This window comes from Betta splendens, chromosome 5 (genome assembly GCF_900634795.4).
Source record: "Betta splendens chromosome 5, fBetSpl5.4, whole genome shotgun sequence".
Taxonomy (NCBI): domain Eukaryota; kingdom Metazoa; phylum Chordata; class Actinopteri; order Anabantiformes; family Osphronemidae; genus Betta; species Betta splendens.
The window spans coordinates 19,110,926-19,130,925 of NC_040885.2; the positions used below are offsets into that span (position 1 = coordinate 19,110,926).

Here is a 20,000-nt window from a genome sequence, read left to right on the forward strand (position 1 = left end):
GCACAGAGGCGCTCAGTCGCACAAAAAGTCGCAGCGCACACAAACTTCATCTTCTGTGCTGATGCTTGAAAAGCAAACAATCCAAGCTGCACACAAGCACGCGCTCACTTCAAGGCAAAGCGCAGCCATGGGCTGAATATGTGTGTGATGCTGTGTGTGATTGATTCGGAGGCAGGTGCTGATTGCTTTCTCAACTTCACATCTCCTCAGAAAAACAGTAATAAGAAGCAGGAGACCTTCTGGGGAGCGCTGCTGTTTGTGTGCGAGATGGAAGTCGGCGCATGTTGATTATCGGCGATTTACTGGCCTCTTATGAGTGTGTGTGTGTGTGTGTGTGTGTGTGTGTGTGTGTGTGTGTGTGTGTGTGTGTGTGTGTGTGTAGTAACATTTACATGTGAGACAGTTTGATTTCTCTATCAGTGAGATGCTGAACGACAAAGCTGAAAAACAAACTGACTTCTTCAGGTCGCCGAGTATTAAAACACTGAAAACAGAGAAAGAAGGATGAAAAAGGAGCGAATATGAGGTGGAGGTTCACAGGACGTGAGTTAGAAGCAGAAGCAGAAGCTGAAGCTGAAGCTGGCACCTGCACAGGTAGACCATCAACGCTCCATTAGTTTGGTGCCACATGCGCCTGTTCAGGTAAATGCTGCGCTTCATGCTCGACCGGCTCTGTCGCAGTCTGAGTCTCACACACACACACACACACACACACACACACACACACACACACACACACACACACACACACACACACACACACACACACACACACACACACACACACACAGTCTTTTATTGGCTCTTGTTATCTGCTCTGGTGAGTGAAACCTATTCACTTCCACTTTATTGGTGTGTGTGTGTGTGTGTGTGTGTGTGTGTGTGTGTGTGTGTGTGTGTGTGTGTGTGTGTGTGTGCGCCCCTCATTAAGGATCGCCAGCAGACTTCAGTGACCTCTGTGTTCTTTGTCCACTCTCTAAGCACTGATGAGCTGGAGGGGAGGCAGCGGAGGAGCATGTAAATTAGGGGGAAAGGACTGAGAACAAGATGATTAGAGAAAGAAAAACAAGGAAAAGTGAAACATGAAGAAACTAATATGAGACAAAAATGCAGCTGTGGACAAATGTCTGGCGGACGTGAGGCGCGTAACGAGCGGCCGGATGAAAGATCAAAGTCCCTTGTGCTTTATCTGCGGTCATTGGGTTCTTTTGGTGCTGATGACAGCGATGCTGAGCTTTTCTTTATCCACGGGCCGCGTTCACGTCCACGTCCACGTCCACGTCCACAGCCGCATCCACGGGTCACGTCCACAGCGTCCACGTCCACAGCCGCGTTCACGTCCACAGCCGCGTCCACAGCGTCCATGGGTCGCGTCCACAGCGTCCACGTCCACAGCCGCGTCCACGGGTCGTGTCCACGGGCCGCGTTCACGTCCACGGGCCGCAGGGCTTCATCAACGCGTTTGAGGCTCGGTGCAGACGCAGGAAGGCGATTTGAGCCTGTCCGCTCACTCTGCTGCATTGATCGACCTGTTCTGTGGCTGGAAGCTCTCAGTGCTTCATCTGGAACCACAGCGATGCAGCAGCTGATGTCACATTGTTCCACTTAGTGACTGGACCTGCGCCGCTGCAGCCTCCTCGTTGGTATCAACAGCTCGTGTTTGTACAGTAACGACTTTGTGCCTTTTCTGCAGCGTTTCTGTGTTTGCTCCAAAGCCGATTAAAGGATCATGCGCTTTCAGCTCCTCAAACCTGTGCCTGTGTTTCCCTTGGATCCAATGGCTGCTGTTCTGCTGCTGTTCTGCTGCTGTTCTGCTGCTGTTCTGCTGCTGTTCTGCTGCTGTTCTGCGGGCGCCCCCCACCGAGCGGCCGGCGCTCGATGCCCGGCGTTCGGCCCGTCAGGACAAGCGTCACGGACACTCACTGTGACGTGCAGACAGAGAGCAGAACACAAAGGCTCAGCGCCGGCCGGTCCATAAAGACACTCAGGCGCTGAGTGCGCGGTGACATTTGGAGAAACGAGCATCAGGATGAATACGTTCGGCTCTCGCTTCGATCTGCGGCCGACAAAGACACCAAATAACTCATCAAAACCACTGTGGCCTTAAACTCTGAAAGGCTTTTTGCTCCTTTTATTTTTACTTTTTTCAAAGCCAACCACTTAAGCGCCTTCAAAGCAGCAAGGGGTTCCCTGTCACAGCGACGCTCGTCTTTTTGCAGCAGTTACAGTTCAAACGTGAGCTTTGTTGTGTGGGAGCAAACACTGCCATTGGAACAAACAGTGAGCGTCGCTGTGAGACGTGAAGACGTTCTCCCTCGAAGCGCGACCGCAAAGTCATGGTTCCGCCTTCGAGCCCAGTGCAACGCTGGCTTGGATTCGTGCCAGTGTGGTGAAAGTAAATCAGCTTTCTCTCATCTGGTACCGGTACTGGTACCGTTCTGACCCGCTTCCAGCTGGACTGAAGATGAACGCGCTCAGCACCTCCCTCCATCACTTTGGCTCCGCCTCCATCACTCTGGCTGCGCCTCCATCACTCTGGCTGCGCCTCCATCACTCTGGCTCCGCTTCCATCACTTTGGCTCCGCCTCCATCACTTTGGCTGCGCCTCCATCACTCTGGCTCCGCCTCCATCACATTGGCCCCGCCTCCATCACTTTGGCTCCGCCTCCATCACTTTGGCTGCGCCTCCATCACTCTGGCTCCGCTTCCATCACTTTGGCTCCGCCTCCATCACTTTGGCTGCGCCTCCATCACTCTGGCTCCGCCTCCATCACATTGGCCCCGCCTCCATCACTCTGGCTTCGCCTCCATCACTCTGGCTGCGCCTCTATCACTCTGACTGCGCCTCCATCACTCTGGCTGCGCCTCCGCCTCCCTCTCATTCCAGGTCACTGCCTTTATCTCTCTGGCTGTCACTCTGTCATTCTCAGCCAATTACCGGCTGGCTTCAGGTGTTTAACCCCCGGCCTCGCCGTCAATTGGCTCATTATATCGTGCTTTAAATCTCGCTCGTCCCCTCTGGCGCTCCCGGTCTCTCCTCTCCTCTTTGCTCCTCTTCTTCCCGGTCAGCTGTCGTTCCTCTGCTTGTTTTACATTCAAACGTCCTTCCTGCTCCTCATCCTCACTTGCTTCGCTCTCCTTCGTCTTTTATTTTGCTTTGTCTGAGACCTTCTCTGTCCCTGTCTCCTTTCTCTCTTTCTGGTCCCTTGTTCTGCAAATTGCTACAACTCAATTGTGGCTTCCCTGCCGTAGGCAGTGATGGTATTAATAAAGCTGGATCTGAAATAGATTTCCTCTCTGCTCCATTTTGAATCACATTACTGTGTGGTTTTGGCTCCAAGCATTCCTCTATTTATTTCCTTGTATATATGATATCAGCATTTACATTCACATTGTACCTGATGAAGTTAAATTACCATTCACTTTAAGCCACTGGGACGAGTCAAACACTGTGGCTGCAGTGAATGGGACCAGGTCCACTGAGCCCAGCATCAGTGCCTTGCTCATCTGCTCAACCAGACGACCAATCATTGGTGGAAGGAGCTGCTTTATTCACACTAATTCAGGCCAATGCATCAACTCTGCCTTCGCTCAGTGTCTTTAAACTGCTACACGTTGCTCTGTGACCTATAAGAACGGACGGACTCCAAGTTTAAAGGCATTCAGTCAGCTGCTGTGACTTATGGTTTAACTCTCAGACGCTGCTTTCATGCAGAGAGGCGTAATTAAAGTCCTCTACAAGGCATCTGTTACCAGTTGATGTAATCCAATTTATCCAAGTCACGGAGCTGCAGGGAGTCGCTGTGACGCCGCTGCTTCTCTGTGGACGGGTTGGTGCCGATTTGTGTCTGCGTGGATTCGATTGTGTGTTTGTGTTCATCACAACTAATGTGAACTAAAACTGGTTTGTGTGTGTGTGGACGCAGCGAAGCCGTTTAGGAACATGGGGCTCGTCATAGAGCAGTGTGTGTGCGTGTGTGTGTGTGTGTGTGTGTGTGCGTCTCTGTGTGCGTGTGTGTGTGTCTGTCTCCGTGCGTGTCAGTTCCAGCCTTTGGCCGGTCTAATTTGTCTTTGCACTTACACAGTGTTGAGTCTGTCCCTGCCGTGTTTCTCCCAGAGGGAAACTCACAAACTCTTCCTCTTCTTCGTCTTCTCTCATGTTTGTGTTTTTGCCTTCTAGCTCTTAGTGAATTCAGAAAGCAGAAAAAATCAAAGAGACCAAAGGCCTGTGAGACGTAGGAGCAGCAGAGACCTGGACGGGGGGTGGGGGTGTTTGAACTGAGCTGGTGTGGTCTCAGTCAGTCACGGCCTGTTGAGCATCTGCTGCTTTTATTCAGACGTCCTTTAGGAGGAAGCGCCGTCCTACTGTTCATCTCTGATCAGGAGCATCTGCTGTTGCAGGAACCAACCTCTCTGCTCTTTACTAACGGTCCAGCTGAGGCAGATAGACGCCCACTCTGAGTGCTGCTGGAGGGACCTTTCCTCCGACCGTCCGTCAGTGCTCGGCCCAAAGGCAGTTTAGAACTCAGAAGGCTCTTGACCTTCTTGTACCATGTGCCTGGGGATCATTTCTGTTGAATTGGTGTATAAATAAAATGAGTAGTAGATTATAATGAGAGGTTTTCTCCCTGAGCTCCTGCCGTCCTCTGCCTGTAGATCTGCCAGTGCAGCCCACTAGTCCAGCGTTGGAAGGAGTAAGATGTGAGCGCGGTGCAGATTCAGCCACGTTACTTATCTTACGGCTTCATTCTGCATGATTCACAATCACCAGATGGAGAAGGTTGCAGAGCAGAACCTTCGAGGGAGATGCTCTCTGCTCCGTACGGCGTCTGATCAGCGCAGGAGCAGCTCTGGTCACGAGAAGACATGGCAAAGGAAGTTTGCTAATGGCATGAAATTGACTTTTTATATTTGAGGCAGCTGAAAAAATCAGGCCAAATGCTTCCCTTGAAGGTTTTTGACTTGTTGTACTGTAGGAAGGTGGTAACGGAGCAACAACAGTGATTAAGGTGGTGATGAGAGAGAGCCGGCACAAGGCAGATGGGAAGAGCAGAGAGGATGGAGGAAAGAGGAGTCAAGGTAAATAGTGTGTGGGGAAAACGAGGCCAAAACTAACATTTGAAGAAACAGAAGCTGGATTATGGGAGGAGAACAGGGCGAAAACAAAAGGAGCAGAAGAGCAACACAGAGGGAGACGGGGGGAGACGGGGGGAGATGGGGGGGAGACGGAGAGCACAGGGAGCCAGCAAGATTGATTTCCACTCCTCCTCTTCCTCCCCTCCTCGCTTCTCCCTGGAACAGCTCCCTAAAGTCTCTGGATTAATGGCTCCATCTCTGCTGCTCATTCATCAGATTCAGGAAAGCACCCCAAAACACAATGCCTCACTGGGCTCCCTCCTGAACCAGATATCTACCTGCCAAAACATCCAATAGGCCCTTAAGTACTTTCAAAGGCAGGAAAAACAACTTCATCTGGGCTCAGATGGGGGGATTGAGCACACGTGCTACTTAGGCCTAGTTGTGTGGAGGATCCCAGATGCAGGAGCCGCAGACGCAGGAGCCGCAGACGCAGGAGCCACTGCAGCAGACGCAGACTCAGGAGCCGCAGACGCAGGAGCCGCAGACGCAGGAGCCGCAGACGCAGGAGCCGCAGATGCAGGAGCCGCAGACGCAGGAGCCGCAGACGCAGGAGCCGCAGATGCAGGAACCGCAGACGCAGGAGCCGCAGATGTAGGAGCCACTGCAGCAGACGCAGACTCAGGAGCCGCAGACGCAGAAGCTCCAGACGCAGGAGCCGCAGACGCAGGAGCCGCAGACGCAGGAGCCGCAGATACAGGAGCCTCAGATGCAGCAACCGCAGACGCAGGAGCCGCAGACGCAGGAGCCACTGCAGCAGACGCAGACTCAGGAGCCGCAGACGCAGGAGCCGCAGACGCAGGAGCTGCAGACGCAGGAGCCGCAGATGCAGGAGCTGCAGACGCAGGAGCCACAGACGCAGGAGCTGCAGACGCAGGAGCCGCAGACGCAGGAGCCGCAGATGCAGGAGCCGCAGATGCAGGAGCCGCAGACGCAGGAGCCGCAGACGCAGGAGCCACTGCAGCAGACGCAGACTCAGGAGCCGCAGACGCAGGAGCTGCAGACGCAGGAGCCGCAGATGCAGGAGCCACTGCAGCAGACGCAGACTCAGGAGCCGCAGACGCAGGAGCCGCAGACGCAGGAGCCGCAGACGCAGGAGCCGCAGATGCAGGAGCCTCAGATGCAGCAACCGCAGACGCAGGAGCCGCAGACGCAGGAGCCACTGCAGCAGACGCAGACTCAGGAGCCGCAGACGCAGGAGCCGCAGACGCAGGAGCTGCAGACGCAGGAGCCGCAGACGCAGGAGCTGCAGACGCAGGAGCCGCAGATGCAGGAGCTGCAGACGCAGGAGCCACAGACGCAGGAGCTGCAGACGCAGGAGCTGCAGACGCAGGAGCCGCAGATGCAGGAGCCGCAGACGCAGGAGCCGCAGACGCAGGAGCCGCAGATGCAGGAACCGCAGACGCAGGAGCCGCAGATGTAGGAGCCACTGCAGCAGACGCAGACTCAGGAGCCGCAGACGCAGAAGCTCCAGACGCAGGAGCCGCAGACGCAGGAGCCGCAGACGCAGGAGCCGCAGATGCAGGAGCCGCAGACGCAGGAGCTGCAGACGCAGGAGCCGCAGACGCAGGAGCTGTAGACGCAGGAGCCGCAGATGCAGGAGCTGCAGACGCAGGAGCTGCAGACGCAGGAGCTGCAGACGCAGGAGCTGCAGACGCAGGAGCCGCAGATGCAGGAGCCGCAGACGCAGGAGCCGCAGACGCAGGAGCCGCAGATGCAGGAACCGCAGACGCAGGAGCCGCAGACGCAGGAGCCACTGCAGCAGACGCAGACTCAGGAGCCGCAGACGCAGGAGCTGCAGACGCAGGAGCCACTGCAGCAGACGCAGACGCAGGAGAATGTGCAGGAGCCACTGCAGCAGACGCAGACTCAGGAGCCGCAGACGCAGGAACCGCAGACGCAGGAGTCGCAGACGCAGGAGCCACTGCAGCAGCCGCAGACGCACTCTGAGTCCCGTCCTCAGTTGGTCGATCTGAAGCTGGTCGTGACTGAGGCCTGAGTCTAGTTAGTCAGGGAACGTGTGTCACATTTAGGCCAAGCTGAGTTTTTTTGTGTCTCCTGGAATCTTTGTCTGTCTGTGTTTCCTCACAACAGAAATTAGGAATCTGTTTAGAGGGCCTCCAACTGAGGCCGGCCAGATCATCTGGGAGATTAGCTGCCATCATACCCCACTGGAAAACGGGCGGAATATCTGGGAGCTGGAGCCGGCGGCGCTGGTTGAGGGATTTGGTGGCTGCTATCTGTTGTTTTTGGCCCGTTTTGGGTTAGTTCACATTGTTTTCGTCTTTGCAGAGGAGCGAGAGCGAAGCTTTGATTTATTGCTATTCTTGGAAAACACTGGTTATTTCATTTTCCTTCCTTGGCTCAGTAATGAGTGATTATGTCTCTGTAATTGAGGAATTGCAGCGCGCGCTCATTAGAGGTGCATCACTTGATCAGCTTAAACATGCACAATTACACGTTTGTTCACATTTGTTATGTAGACGAGGACAAATGATCCGACATGTAAAGTTCCTACCTAGCTGTGAAAACACCCTGTGTGGGTTCTATAATGTAGACGGGGCCAAACCAAACCAAGCCCGAGACTTTGAGTAACTGCAGAACTCCCGACTTCCAGCTCCGCGTCAGTCGTCAGGAATTCTCTGCCTCATTAAAAGGAATTCTCTGCCATTATTAAAAAATGTAATTATGTTCAATGTTGGAAGAAAGTGTTTTTCACAATCAGTATTTGTGCATCCATAGAGGCTGGCAATGACCTCAAGCACTAGCAGCGAGCCGCGGCGTCCTGCACCGGCGGCCCCCTGCTGTGCTCCGAGCATCGCTGGTGTCGCTGCAGCCACAGAACCCAAATCCCCCTTCTTCTTTGTTCTGTGGAGTCACAAACAGCGTCTGAGAGCAGCGCACAGCAGGGGGCGAGCCGCTACGCCGCCTTATCTCGTCTCATCAGGCTAATCTTACATTCACTAAGCAGCTTGTTTGAACAATCTTTTAAGGCCCCCAGTGTAATCTGCAGGGTTAAGCTGAGGGTGAACTGTTCTTAAGGATGCGCTTGTTATGTGATTCCAAGGTGAATTATGTTTGAGTTTGTTTAGAAGAAGTGGAAATGAAGTCACATATTCCTGTTTAGAAGTGATGCAGGTAAAAATAAGACGTGGTTCAGGGAGGAAATGTTGCCTTGTCTCAGTTTCATCTTCAGAATAAAACAGCTTCTCCAATGTCACTATCTCATTAGTGGAGTTGTTCTTCTCCCAATTATCAGACGTAATCAATGAGTTTGTGCTTCGGTGCCAACTCTCTGACGTCCAGATTGTGAAGCTTGTTGTGGTTCCATCAGTGCAGCTACTCTGGCTTCTGTAATCATGCCGTGACCCGTCCCGTCTGATAGAAACCAATTAAAGGGTGGTTTGAAGCTCGTTAGCGTGCAGCCAGTCGTGATGCGCAGACCTGGAGCGGATCACGGCTGTGTGTGTGTGTGTGTGTGTGTGTGTGTGTGTGTGAGTTCAGCCTGTACCTGCGTGCGACAGCGTCTCCAGGTCAATACTAACCTTTGGTAAATGACCAGAGTCGCTGTCTGCTCACGGTTGTCACTCAGTGACTGAAGCTGCTGGTTTGAACTGACCAGCGCTCGCTTCTCTGCTTCTGCTTCAGATCCAGTTCACGGCCCCCAAAACGTCAACGTGGTGGACGTCCGCGCTCGGCAGCTGACGGTCCAGTGGGAGACGTTTGGCTACGCCGTGACCCGCTGCCACAGCTACAACCTGACGGTACGGCGCTCAGGCCTCGGCGCTGCCGGACCCTGAGGTCCCTGCGTTCAGCCCTTCACGCGTGCTCCCTCTGCTCCAGGTCCAGTACCAGTACGTCTTCAACCAGCAGGAGTTTGTGGCCGAGGAGCTGATCCAGACGTCGTCGCACTACACCCTGAGGGGCCTGAGGCCCTTCGTCACCGTCAGGCTGCGCCTGGTTCTGGCCAACCCGGAGGGCAGCAAGGAGAGCGAGGAGATAGTGAAGCAGACAGAGGAGGACGGTGAGTGTTGACAAGTAGTGACCTGGAACTGGATCATTACTGCAGCCAGTCAGCCTCCGTTCACGGCACCACTGCTGCTTTATTCTCCACCCACTGCAAGTCAGACTCTGAGATGAGGACCTCCGTCCGTAGCACCAGCTTTGAGGCTAATGGTTCTGGCTCCTGCGGTGCAGAAATAATTGTATGCACACGACATGTGGAGAAAATGGCTGCAGCACGTCAGCTGTTAAACATTGGTGTTTAATCTCTGGTTCTATATTTCATGCGGTTTTAGTTCACTCACATAGGTGAAGCCATGTTTTAAAGTGTCCTGGGATGTGGAGCTGATCTGTTTCAGTCATTATACATATAAATAAATAAAGCCGTAATGTCTCCACCGTTAAAGCTACTGACTACGGAGACGGTGGGGTGTCTGTGCTCATCTTCTTTATCTGGTGGTGCTGCCTCGGAGCAAACGGACCGACCATTAGAGACAAACAGCAGCAGGTCAAAGCACATGACGACTTATTGTAATAAAAGCTCCTACATAAATGTTGGATGTGAGTGTTAGCTCCCGTTTCCTTCCAGGGGCTTCCACGCTCTACTAATCCAGAGCGCAGATCGCCCCAGACGCCACTATTCATAATTCACCGATGCTTCACATCTCTCAACAACACGCCTGCGATAAACTAGAATAGCTGGAATCCATTAGCGCCGCGGCTGAAAAGCAGGATAGAAACATTGTTCTAATCATCCCAAATCACTGATCTCCCCCCGCCGTCCTCGGGGCTCGCTGTTCCTCTCCTGATCTCATAACTAATATCCTCTGAATTTAGCTTCTGGGGAACATCCACATCCTGAAATTCCTGCCTATAGCATCCGAACACACACACACACATAGATCCTGTGAGTTGCCTGAACCCGTTGGAAAGACTTAGCATAACTGGGGAGCAGCGATCGCTTCAGGGGAAGGAAAAAAAGCCGTAATTGTTTTGTTCTTAATTGTTTTTTATTTAACCGTCGTTAATCTCCCGGTTGTAATTCAGTAATTAGGGAACGGAACAGCAATTGTTCACATGGAGGCTAATTGCTGTTTGTACGGTAATAGCTTCATAAAGCTGGGGCTACTGCTTCTCACACACACACACGCACGCACACACACTCATAGTTCTTCACTTTAAAACGAGGCCGATGAGCTGGAACCCCAAGCGGTGCGAGCTGCAGCGTGTCAACCTGCTGGTTTTACTGTGTGACACCGACTATTGTTAATGTGACACATCCATTATTGTAGAAAATTGCACTTCTTACTTTCATGCTGCTTAAAAGTTATAAAATGTTCCATGTTTACTTGGAACCTGATTGATTACATTCTTTCGCTATTCGCTAGGATGCTAATTGCCTCCCAGATTGTGTGAAAAGTTCAAAACGTGTGAAGAAAGTCAAAAGTTAGAGAGTAAAATGTTAGATGAGCTGAAGGTTGGACTGTGATGTGGAGTCCGTGGGTGGAGGTGACGAGGCTCTGGGTCCAGAGGAGCCTGAACCAGGTTCTCCTCCACTCATGACGGACCTCACGCCACTGAGCGACCTTTGACCTTTGAGGTCATGAGGCTTTAACCTGCTGGCAGCCACAGGTTCCTCCTCCTTCATTCTCTTAACGTTTCTTTTCTTTTAAAGGGCAGATTAGTGAACTCATTAGTCGTCCTTCTATCTTGTTCTGAGATCTCAGCGTTTAGCTTTTGTTTTGGCGGCAGCTGTTGCTTTTCAAAGAAAAACCCTTCAAAGTACATTTAGTTATGAAACAGATTTGTTGCTTCTTATGATTTGAGCCATTTATTTCATTTATCAAACTTCATCGATGGAGAAAAGTTTAAAGTGGAAATAAAAAGATTCCATGTCACCGATTGAGGCTTTAGTGCTTTGAAAGAAAATAACAATCATGTTTAGTTAAAGCCTCAAACCCATGATTCAAACTGGAGTCTGTGATACACAAACGCTGAATGGAGGATTTTTAACATCTACTGCTCGTCTTCATACAAACACCTGCTCCTTCACAAACAACAACCAACGCACAGTTGCCTCAAATCAGATCAACTGATACAGAGATTTGCTCTAATCCTTATATCACAATGTGTTATTTCATCTTAATCCGACCCAAAGCGCCGCGTCCTCCTGCTTTTCATCCACATGTTTGTTCGTTCCCAGAGGATAAACCTCAAATCTTAAACAACATGTAGAAAGGCTTCATAGAAATATTTATGTTCTATGTATTAGGTCACGTTTCCTCCAAAACCACGCATGCCTTCTTTAAAATGAAGGAAATGTCATCGTCTACCACCACAAAGCGTTACATGGCTCTGTTTTATCACAAACACTGGATTGAAGGAATCATGCGTCACGATTGTAGGTTAATGAACATGTTACAGAAGTAATTACACGACTTGTAGACTGACTCTGTGTCACTAATAAGCATCAAGTTTGGATTCCTTCTCACCATTAGCTTCTACAAAGCCAGAAAAACTAGGACAAACTGTAGAAAAAGAGCCTTTCTCACATCCACAGCCAGGTCTGATTATGACAGGAAACATGGAGCGGTGCCGATGGAGACAACAGAGGAAGGCAGCCGAGGAAGACGATGCTGAGAGACGAAGGTGGAGGAGACGTTGAATGTGCAGCAAGCTGGAAGTTAATCAGGTTCTGATTAATGTGCTACAGCTGCCGTTATCTTCTCAATGAAGCCTGTTTTTTCTGTCTCACCCTCCTATGAGACCCAGAAACACACACGCACGCACGCACACATACAGAAACGCACACACACACACGCTTGCACACACACCCAAAAACACGCACGCACGCACGCACACACACACACACACACACACACAAACACCCAGAAACATACACACACACACACACACACACACACACACTTGCACACACACACGCACACACACACACACACACACACACACACACACACACACACACACACACACACACACACACACAGTCAGAGCCTCACACCTCTCAGACATGCAGGTAGACGTTTCGCATCGTAAGCGGTGACAGTGCACACACAAACTCACGCACGTTGAATATAAATGGCAGCATCTAATTGCGTTTCTTTGTCAGGATAATTTGATCTGCTCCACAGGCTGGGCTCTAATCAACACCTCGGAATTACTAATCCAAACATTCTTCTGTGAGGCGTCAGCAGCACGCGTGTGTCTGACTTTGATTTATGACTTCTGTGATGCTACGTTGTTTCACCTCTGTATTAATTCATACAATATTTATTGGGTTCCAGAAAAAATCTCCCGCGGCATCAAACAGGTTAAAAGCCTGTGGAGCCACGAAGCTGCTGGTTCTAACACGTCTCCAGTTCTTCTCTGGTTGATTTTCCATTCGTTCTCCATCTGTGACATGCAGGTTTCTGTAAACAAACCCGAATCCTGGGAACATTCAAACTTTCCAGTTTACACACGTTTAATTGAGTCACATATTATGAGTCAATTAGCCACTGAGCCGCTCGTTTAAATATGTCGTCGCTTTACTGCCATCTGTCGGCAACACGCCTTCGGATGTTAAAGCGCTCAGAGCCATTAGCTGCACCTGCTCTGTAAATGCGGTTCACGCACAGACGCCAAAGGAGCCGATGCACTTTAGAACGGCCCAGATACAAAGAAGAAGGAGCTAGTGGCTGAAGTTGGCTAAGACTGATTCAGGATGAAACTGCAGCGATGACGCGGCCTCCTCCATGAATGGATCAGAGGTCAGAGGTCACGCTGAAGGGAATCGGGCTCAGAGGGAGCTGGACTCGTCCCTTCAGGCGTCGTCTGCCTCCTCCTCAGCATTTAAAACACTTCACACTGGTGTGTGTGTGTGTGTGTGTGTGTGTGTGTGCGTGCGTGCGTGCGTGCGTGCGTGCGTGCGTGCGTGCGTGTGTGTTAATGCTGCCGCGTGTGTGACAGCTTCGCTGCCTCTCAAGGCATCCGACACCTCGTCTGTCGCTTTCATGTGAAGCCTGTCTCCTCCTGAACACACCCTCCTGTTCCCACGAAGCTTTTACTGCAGACGCCAGACGAGACGTGACTTCATGTCTTGTGTTGGATGATTTCAGCAGCTTGTTGTGGGTTATTTCATGTTAAATCGCTGTGCTGATGAAGTTGCAGGAGGTTCACACACTCGATGCTTGTTGTTGGAAGACGTCCTGGTGTCTTCATGCTTCACCTTCAGACTCAAGCCCAGCTGCAGGTTGAGTCCCAGCGGTGGTGAAGCGTCGGAAGCAGCGGCGCCAAAGCTGCGTCTCTCATCGAGTAACGTGTGACCAGAACAAGTGATTTCACTGAACAGTTACAGACTCTGTGGTTCTGGACCTCTGGTTCATTTTCACAAAGCGCCTCTCGTCTCACTTCTTACTGTGTGGGCTCATCAGCTAAATCTAATCTCTATAAAGAAAATGTAGAATATAAGCAGGATAATAGAATATCACGTCAAATCGAATTTTTGCAAATGCCTTTCATGATAAAATCTCCGGGAGCAGCAGCGGGTCTCATTCTGCCTCAGAAGGAAAAAAGACTTAGACCAGAATTAGATTTTGGGTAACTTAATATTTCTGATGAGTCGGTTCCCAGATATTTGAAACTTTAGCTACACTTAAATAATAGAATTAAATGAGAAGAAACTGAAGTGAAATTTAATATTCACTGAGACGAGAGTCTCATTGGCTTCTTCCTCAGCTTTGGTGTTTTCCCTGTTGCTCTTTGTGCACCAGCTTTGTTTGAAGGGAGGAGGTGTTGAGTACAACATGAACACATGAAGGTGCGCATGCTGTTGTTTGAGCCGCCACAGACCAGCTGTTCTTGTGTCTGCAGTGCCTGGTTCCGTGCCGATGGAGTCTCTGCTGAACTCGCCCTGTGAGGAGAAGATCCTGATGCAGTGGAAAGCTCCCAATGAGACCAACGGAGTCATCACACTGTACGAGGTCAGTCCAGGACGCTTCATATGTGAATGTGAAGGCGTGTGAGCTCCTTCGTACCCATTCTTTCCTCTAGCATCAGTGAGGGCGCGTTGTCACGTAGACCCTGCTCTGTCTGATGCGCCGCTGCATCTGCATCCATCACACAGCTTCACCCACAGGAAACACACGCTTCGTGAGGCTGCGGGTCCACGCTCGCGTCTCGCTCCAAATGTCTCATTCCACCTGGACTGAGCAGCATCTGCAGCCGAAGGCGGGGTCAGGACCTGTGCAGGTCCAGCTCTGGAGGCGGCTTCACACGAAGCTGTTATACAGAGAAACGAGCCACTCCGCTGCTGCACGGACGGAGCAGCGGTTGTTCTGAAACAAGGTTCCTGTCCAGGAATAGACATGAAATCAGCAGCAGCGGTAATTTGGATGTGGGGGTGGCGTTAAATCAGTGCAGGGAGGAAAGTAGGACTCTGAGATGGAGAGAGAGTGGGATGTGTCCCCCGACGCTCCTCCACACAACGTTGGGAAGTGAGTGAGAGGCGCGTGAGTGGTAATAGACGCTTCATTGGGGTTGAAGTTGACTGGAGCCCTGTGTCTAATGAATTATTGACCAGCTCTGTCTCCTGCCTGCCTCGTCTATCACTGCATCAAGCAGCTTCCAGCGCTTGTGTGTCTGTTTGAAAGCGTGACAAATCTGTGGGTTTGAACGCGAGGAGGAAAAAACTAAAAGTTGTTTCAGGATCAACAAATGCGGCGGCACAGTTTAGCTGTGGCCTCACATCCTCCAGCGCTCGCTTCCACCTCAGCTCAGCCTGAGGACCCTCCACACACAAACCTTCTGGGACCATCTTCACTTCTCCTTGTTTTGAGCCTCTTTCATTAATGTGGATGTGAGGCCTTTCTGCCCAGTGGAGGCGGCACGACTCAGCTTCATCTGTTAAGCATATCACAGCCTCAACACAATGTGCTGCTATTAGAGATAATTACTATAATTGCAGCTATTGACAGGATTAAAGGCATCATCTGCAACATCTAAAGGGCCTCTCGCCTGTCCTGCCCCGCTCTGTTGTCCCTTGTTCTTGTTCCCTTCCTTTTCATGATTGAAAGCAAATGAATTACACCTCGGCCAAGGAGGAGGGGCGGGTGGTGGAGGCTGCTCACACACGGATGGAGGCTGAGGGTTGTGTGGAGCGATAAGGACGGACACAGGGTCCATCCATCACATGACGCGACCATGAATCCGATCAGTGTGCAAATGCGATCACTCCATGCGCCGTGTTCATTACTGTAATTGGCTCTAATTACAGGATTAAAGGAAACATCTGGATGAGATCTAAGGACACACACACACACACACACACACACTGCTCCTGTCCTCTATTCATTGGATGAAACATGAAAAGTGGTGACTGAAAACTGGTATAAATAAGTTATATTCTATTATCATTTCCATATTTTCCATTTTCTAAATAAAACCTTAAGGAACAAACTAAACTTTCCTGGAGCGGCTCAGACGGCTCTGCTGTAGAAGCTGAGATCTTCTTAACCCTAATCTGATCAGTGTCATCCTCAGCCGTCATAAAGCACCCAGGTCTGGGTGCAGCCCAGCCTCCGGTCCTCAGCCATGACTGTTGGCTTTGGGAGCAGCCTGACGTCGCACAGGAGCAGGATGCTTCATTGGACGCGTCTGAGTGGATGCGATGCAGGATTTTGACTCTGGCCTTTTTAAAGTGTGCCGGTGTCATTTACTTGGCTGCTCAGAGCCTGTTAGCACATACACATGTATGTTTAAGGCAAACCTGGTTTAACGATGCTACGCTACCGTTAGCCGCTAGCGCCCTGTTGATAGTATGACTCCTGTGGTTGTACACGGGTCATAAGCACAGGAGCAGGTTCATGTCTCCACAGATAAACTGGCTGCTTTAATGAGACTCAAACGCTTCCTCCCCTCTGACCCTGGGAAAGTACAGCACCGCCAGCTAACGGAGTGAAGGCAGGGAAGCACTCAGCACACAGGTCACGACCCTGATCCCTCCGTCCGCTGAAACCTCCGGGTTCTGAGCGAGCGGAACCGGAGGCCTTGGTGGCTGCTTCCACTCGCTGAGCGAGCGTCCGTGCTCGGTTCCACAGTGCAGCTGATCTACTGCGCTGACAAACCTTTGAGCTGTTTAATCCACCAGGCCAAGCAGAGGCTCCTGGTTCAGCATGTAGTTATTCTGCTCTGCTGTGTGTGAATAACGTTACTCCACTTCCTCTCCACTCACATCGGGCCTTTAATCAATCACAGAAATCAATGCCTCCAAACAGTCTGCCATCTATTCTGGTGAGTGAGCTGCAGATTTGTGTGGAACCAGGAGACAGAGCGTTAGGAGTGATGGATTTGAAGCAGAGCAGGTCAGAGGTGATGGACTGGCCTGATGTTTGCTCAGACTGGGCTCAGACTGGGCTCAGACTGGGGGTGGGGCCGGTCGGAGCAGGCGTCGCAGAGCTGTGGGTCCGCGATGGCGTCCGTCTCGTTCATAGTAACACACGCCGGCGCTGCTGTAACGTGGGAGCGGCTCCGGCTGCATCGTAACGTGTGAATGCAGCCGAGGAACAGAGGAGGTCTCTGCACAGACACAGGGTCATGTTCACGTGCGTGGCCATTATTCAGACAGAGAATACTTCACAAGCTGCAGCAGATGGATACAGGCTCCACGGCCGTGAACACACACCGACCCGTTGGGTCCGTCGTGTTCTGCCCTCTCTCCCCTCGCTCGTCCTTCTCCTCCTCTGTATCGTTTTCATTTCCATCAATAACGCTCTATATTTAGTGCAGCTTTCAGGTCCTTGAGCTGTTGACCCCATTTACTGTGTCACTCTACCTGTGTGGCCTGCAGAGAATGGGTCTGGTATCGCTTACACCTGTGTGTCTGTGAGTAGAGTAATGCAGCTCAGCTTCTCCTCTGGATGCGTGTGTGTATTAAATATTTATAATGGTCTGGTTCAAATGGGCCCAATAAAACATCTCAAACCAAGGAACCGTCATCCTCTCGTAACGTAAAAAAACGTTTTCTGTTCTCAACTGTTCAACTGCCAAAGCACAGCTCCTATGGGAACTTTGATTGAATCAGATTACATATAATTCAAGCCCTTTTTGAAATACTTACTATAAGAGGCCAATGATGAGGCGACGCCTCAGCTTTTTAATGCTCCATCACAGTCGGTCCTTTATGTGTTTACAGCAGATTTAAATGGAAAAACATCCATACTTCAGCGTCATTAAATTAATATTTAGAGATTAAGGCTAGAATAAAATACTGAATCGTACTTTGACAGTGGTGAAAGATGCAGATCATCACCTTCACCTGCTGGTCTGTGTCTGATCAGTACATTGTGACTGATTCTTCTCCTGTAAAACTGTAATCTGTCTGTCTGCAGGATTATTCACAGAGATACGTAAACACACACACACACACACACACACACACACACACACACACACACACACACACACACACACACACACACACATGCATGCTGCTTTTACTGTATTAAAATCCTCTTTTCTTTATCTTATCATCAGGTCCCTCTGACCATTAACCCAAACCTTAACCCTTAAAATCAGCTTCTAATCCTCAAAGTGCTGTTTAAAGTTGTGAGGACGAACAGAATGTGCTCACAGTGGTACAATGCGGATTATCCATCGGGCCCCTGCACACACAGGATTAAGGGGGGGGCACAGGCTGCAGCCCCCCGGCCACTCGGACTCCGCTCGTCAGTCTGTTGCCCCCGGGCCAGAACCATCGGCCTGAACCATCAGCCTGTAGCATCAGCCTGTAGCATCAGCCTGTAGCATTAGCCTGTAGCATCAGTCTGTAGCATCAGCCAGAACCATCAGCCTGAACCATCGGCCTGAACCATCAGCCTGTAGCATCAGCCTGTAGCATCGGCCTGTAGCATCGGCCTGTAGCATCGGCCTGTAGCATCGGCCTGTAGCATCAGCCTGTAGCATCAGCCTGTAGCATCAGCCTGTAGCATCAGCCAGAAGCATCAGCCAGAAGCATCTGCCTGTAGCATCGGCCTGTAGCATCAGCCTGTAGCATCAGCCTGTAGCATCGGTCTGTAGCATCGGCCTGTAGCATCAGCCTGTAGCATCAGCCTGTAGCATTAGCCTGTAGCATCAGCCTGTAGCAGGCAGCCAGAAGCAGGCACGCAGGCCGTCTGCCTCCCTACCTGTCAGAGCAGCATCTGTCACCTCCACCATCACCTGAGCGCTGAGGCCAAGTCTGCCCATCACTGCTGCAGAGACAGAACCACGCTCTACTGCTCCGCTGACTTTATGCCTAGTCTAAGATCAGATTGGTTTCATTACACACGTACGAGCACAGGCCGAACCAAAGCCTCGAACCAGACGCGCCATAAATTAGCTTCATTTATCAATATTTTGTTAATACTTTATTGTAGGAGCCCAATATGAAAGGCTGTGCTGTGATCAGTCACGGAGGCGTCTGCGTTTGTCTCTTTATGTTAGTTCACAACAAGCTGATCCAAATGAACTGCAAGTTTATTTCTACTGTTGTCACGTTTGTCTCAGTAACATCAGCTGCTTTTAGTGGTTATCAGTCGCTCTGCAGGTTTTTCTTTGCACATAATTGGTAATGTTATTCTAATGTATCTATTATACTATTATTAAATTATGACTCAAACCATGAAACTAGGAATGAACAGATTCCAGCACACGCGCGTTTTGCCTCTCAGACGTAACTCAATCTGCAGAGAGTAACTTGTCAGCAGATGATTTTAATGTGAGAGCAGAAGAAAGCGAGCGCGGCCCACATCAGCGTCTGGAGGAAGCGCCGGTTCTGTCACGCGTCTCCGCTCGGCTGTGGCTGTCAAACACGCGTCAGCTGATGCCGACGCAGGCGTCTCCTGTCAAACTGTCACCGCCGGCGCCGTTTCCTTCAAGGCTCCTCCTCAGAAGCTTCTTCCAGGATGAAGCTCGTTTGTGCTCGCGTTTGATGTGAACCCTGGTCTCGCTGGGCCGCGTGGAACCAGGAGCTCCGCTGAGCCCTGGGAGCCCGTCGTCAGCTGGTTCTGGCTCGGCTGGTGGTGCAGCTGATAAGGTCGAGGCCTTTGTTTGAGATCAGCAGCTCGGCTGTTTGTTGGTCTGTGTTCCATCCATGCGTGTGTGTTTATCTGAGGGAAAACAGATCCTGGATGAATGTGTTTGTGCCTCTTCTGTCTCGCTCCTCATTCTGTTTTCTTATCAAGATGCGACAGGAACAAAACAGAAAGCAAAAGGTGAATTCCTGCCATTGTTTGTACTTTTCTTCTTCTATTCGTTTTGTTTGTGCGTTTTCTCACCTTTCTTTTCGTTGTGACCTGGAACGACGGCGTTTCAAACTCGAAGCAGGAGAACAGTTCGTCCCATATGGGAACGTCTAAAAAGGGAACCAGAGAAACAATAGGTGCAACCGGCGCCCGCTGAGTTAGAGTGAGGAATTAGGTGTCAGGCAGCGAGGTGAAGCGAGGGGGGGAGAGAGAGAGCAGCCTTCCTGTCACACACGCACACTGGGAAGCTCCTGTTTCACTGCAGAAGCAGGAACGATGGAGTTCGGCCCATTGGGCAGCGTTAGCAGAGACGCTAGCGATCGGGCCAGCAGGAAGCGCCATCATCTCTTTACTCCGGTAACCGACCGATGAGCCACCGACCAATGAGCCACCGACCAATGAGCAACCGACCAATGAGCAACCGACCAATGAGCAACCGACCAATGAGCAACCGACCAATGAGCCACCGACCAATGAGCAACCGACCAATGAGCAACCGACCAATGAGCCACCGACCAATGAGCAACCGACCAATGAGCAACCGACCAATGAGCAACCGACCAATGAGCAACCGACCAATGA

At 51.0% G+C, this 20,000-nt stretch overlaps 1 protein-coding gene and 1 long non-coding RNA gene across 3 annotated transcripts in view; one reads left to right on the top strand and one right to left on the bottom strand.

Annotated features, from left to right (window-relative positions):
* The window catches only part of ptprt (protein tyrosine phosphatase receptor type T), a 115,164-nt gene that overhangs the window by 18,221 nt on the left and 76,943 nt on the right, over positions 1 to 20,000 (top strand). Inside the window, exons 4-7 of the mRNA XM_055509119.1 lie at positions 7,231 to 7,399; positions 8,759 to 8,900; positions 8,980 to 9,160; positions 14,011 to 14,120. Coding sequence (XP_055365094.1) covers positions 7,231 to 7,399; positions 8,759 to 8,900; positions 8,980 to 9,160; positions 14,011 to 14,120 — 602 coding nt within the window. The remainder of the gene's footprint in view (positions 1 to 7,230; positions 7,400 to 8,758; positions 8,901 to 8,979; positions 9,161 to 14,010; positions 14,121 to 20,000) is intronic.
* Positions 18,634 to 20,000, bottom strand: part of LOC129604193 (uncharacterized) — a 1,421-nt gene continuing 54 nt past the window's right edge. Inside the window, exons 1-2 of one of the 2 annotated variants that reach the window (XR_008694878.1) lie at positions 19,452 to 20,000; positions 18,634 to 19,342 (exon numbers count right to left, since the gene is read on the bottom strand). The exon at positions 19,452 to 20,000 is cut by the window's right edge and continues 54 nt beyond it. This is a non-coding gene — a long non-coding RNA (uncharacterized LOC129604193). Of the gene's footprint in view, positions 19,350 to 19,451 lie in introns of both variants that reach the window. The other variant, XR_008694877.1, reaches the window with a different exon arrangement.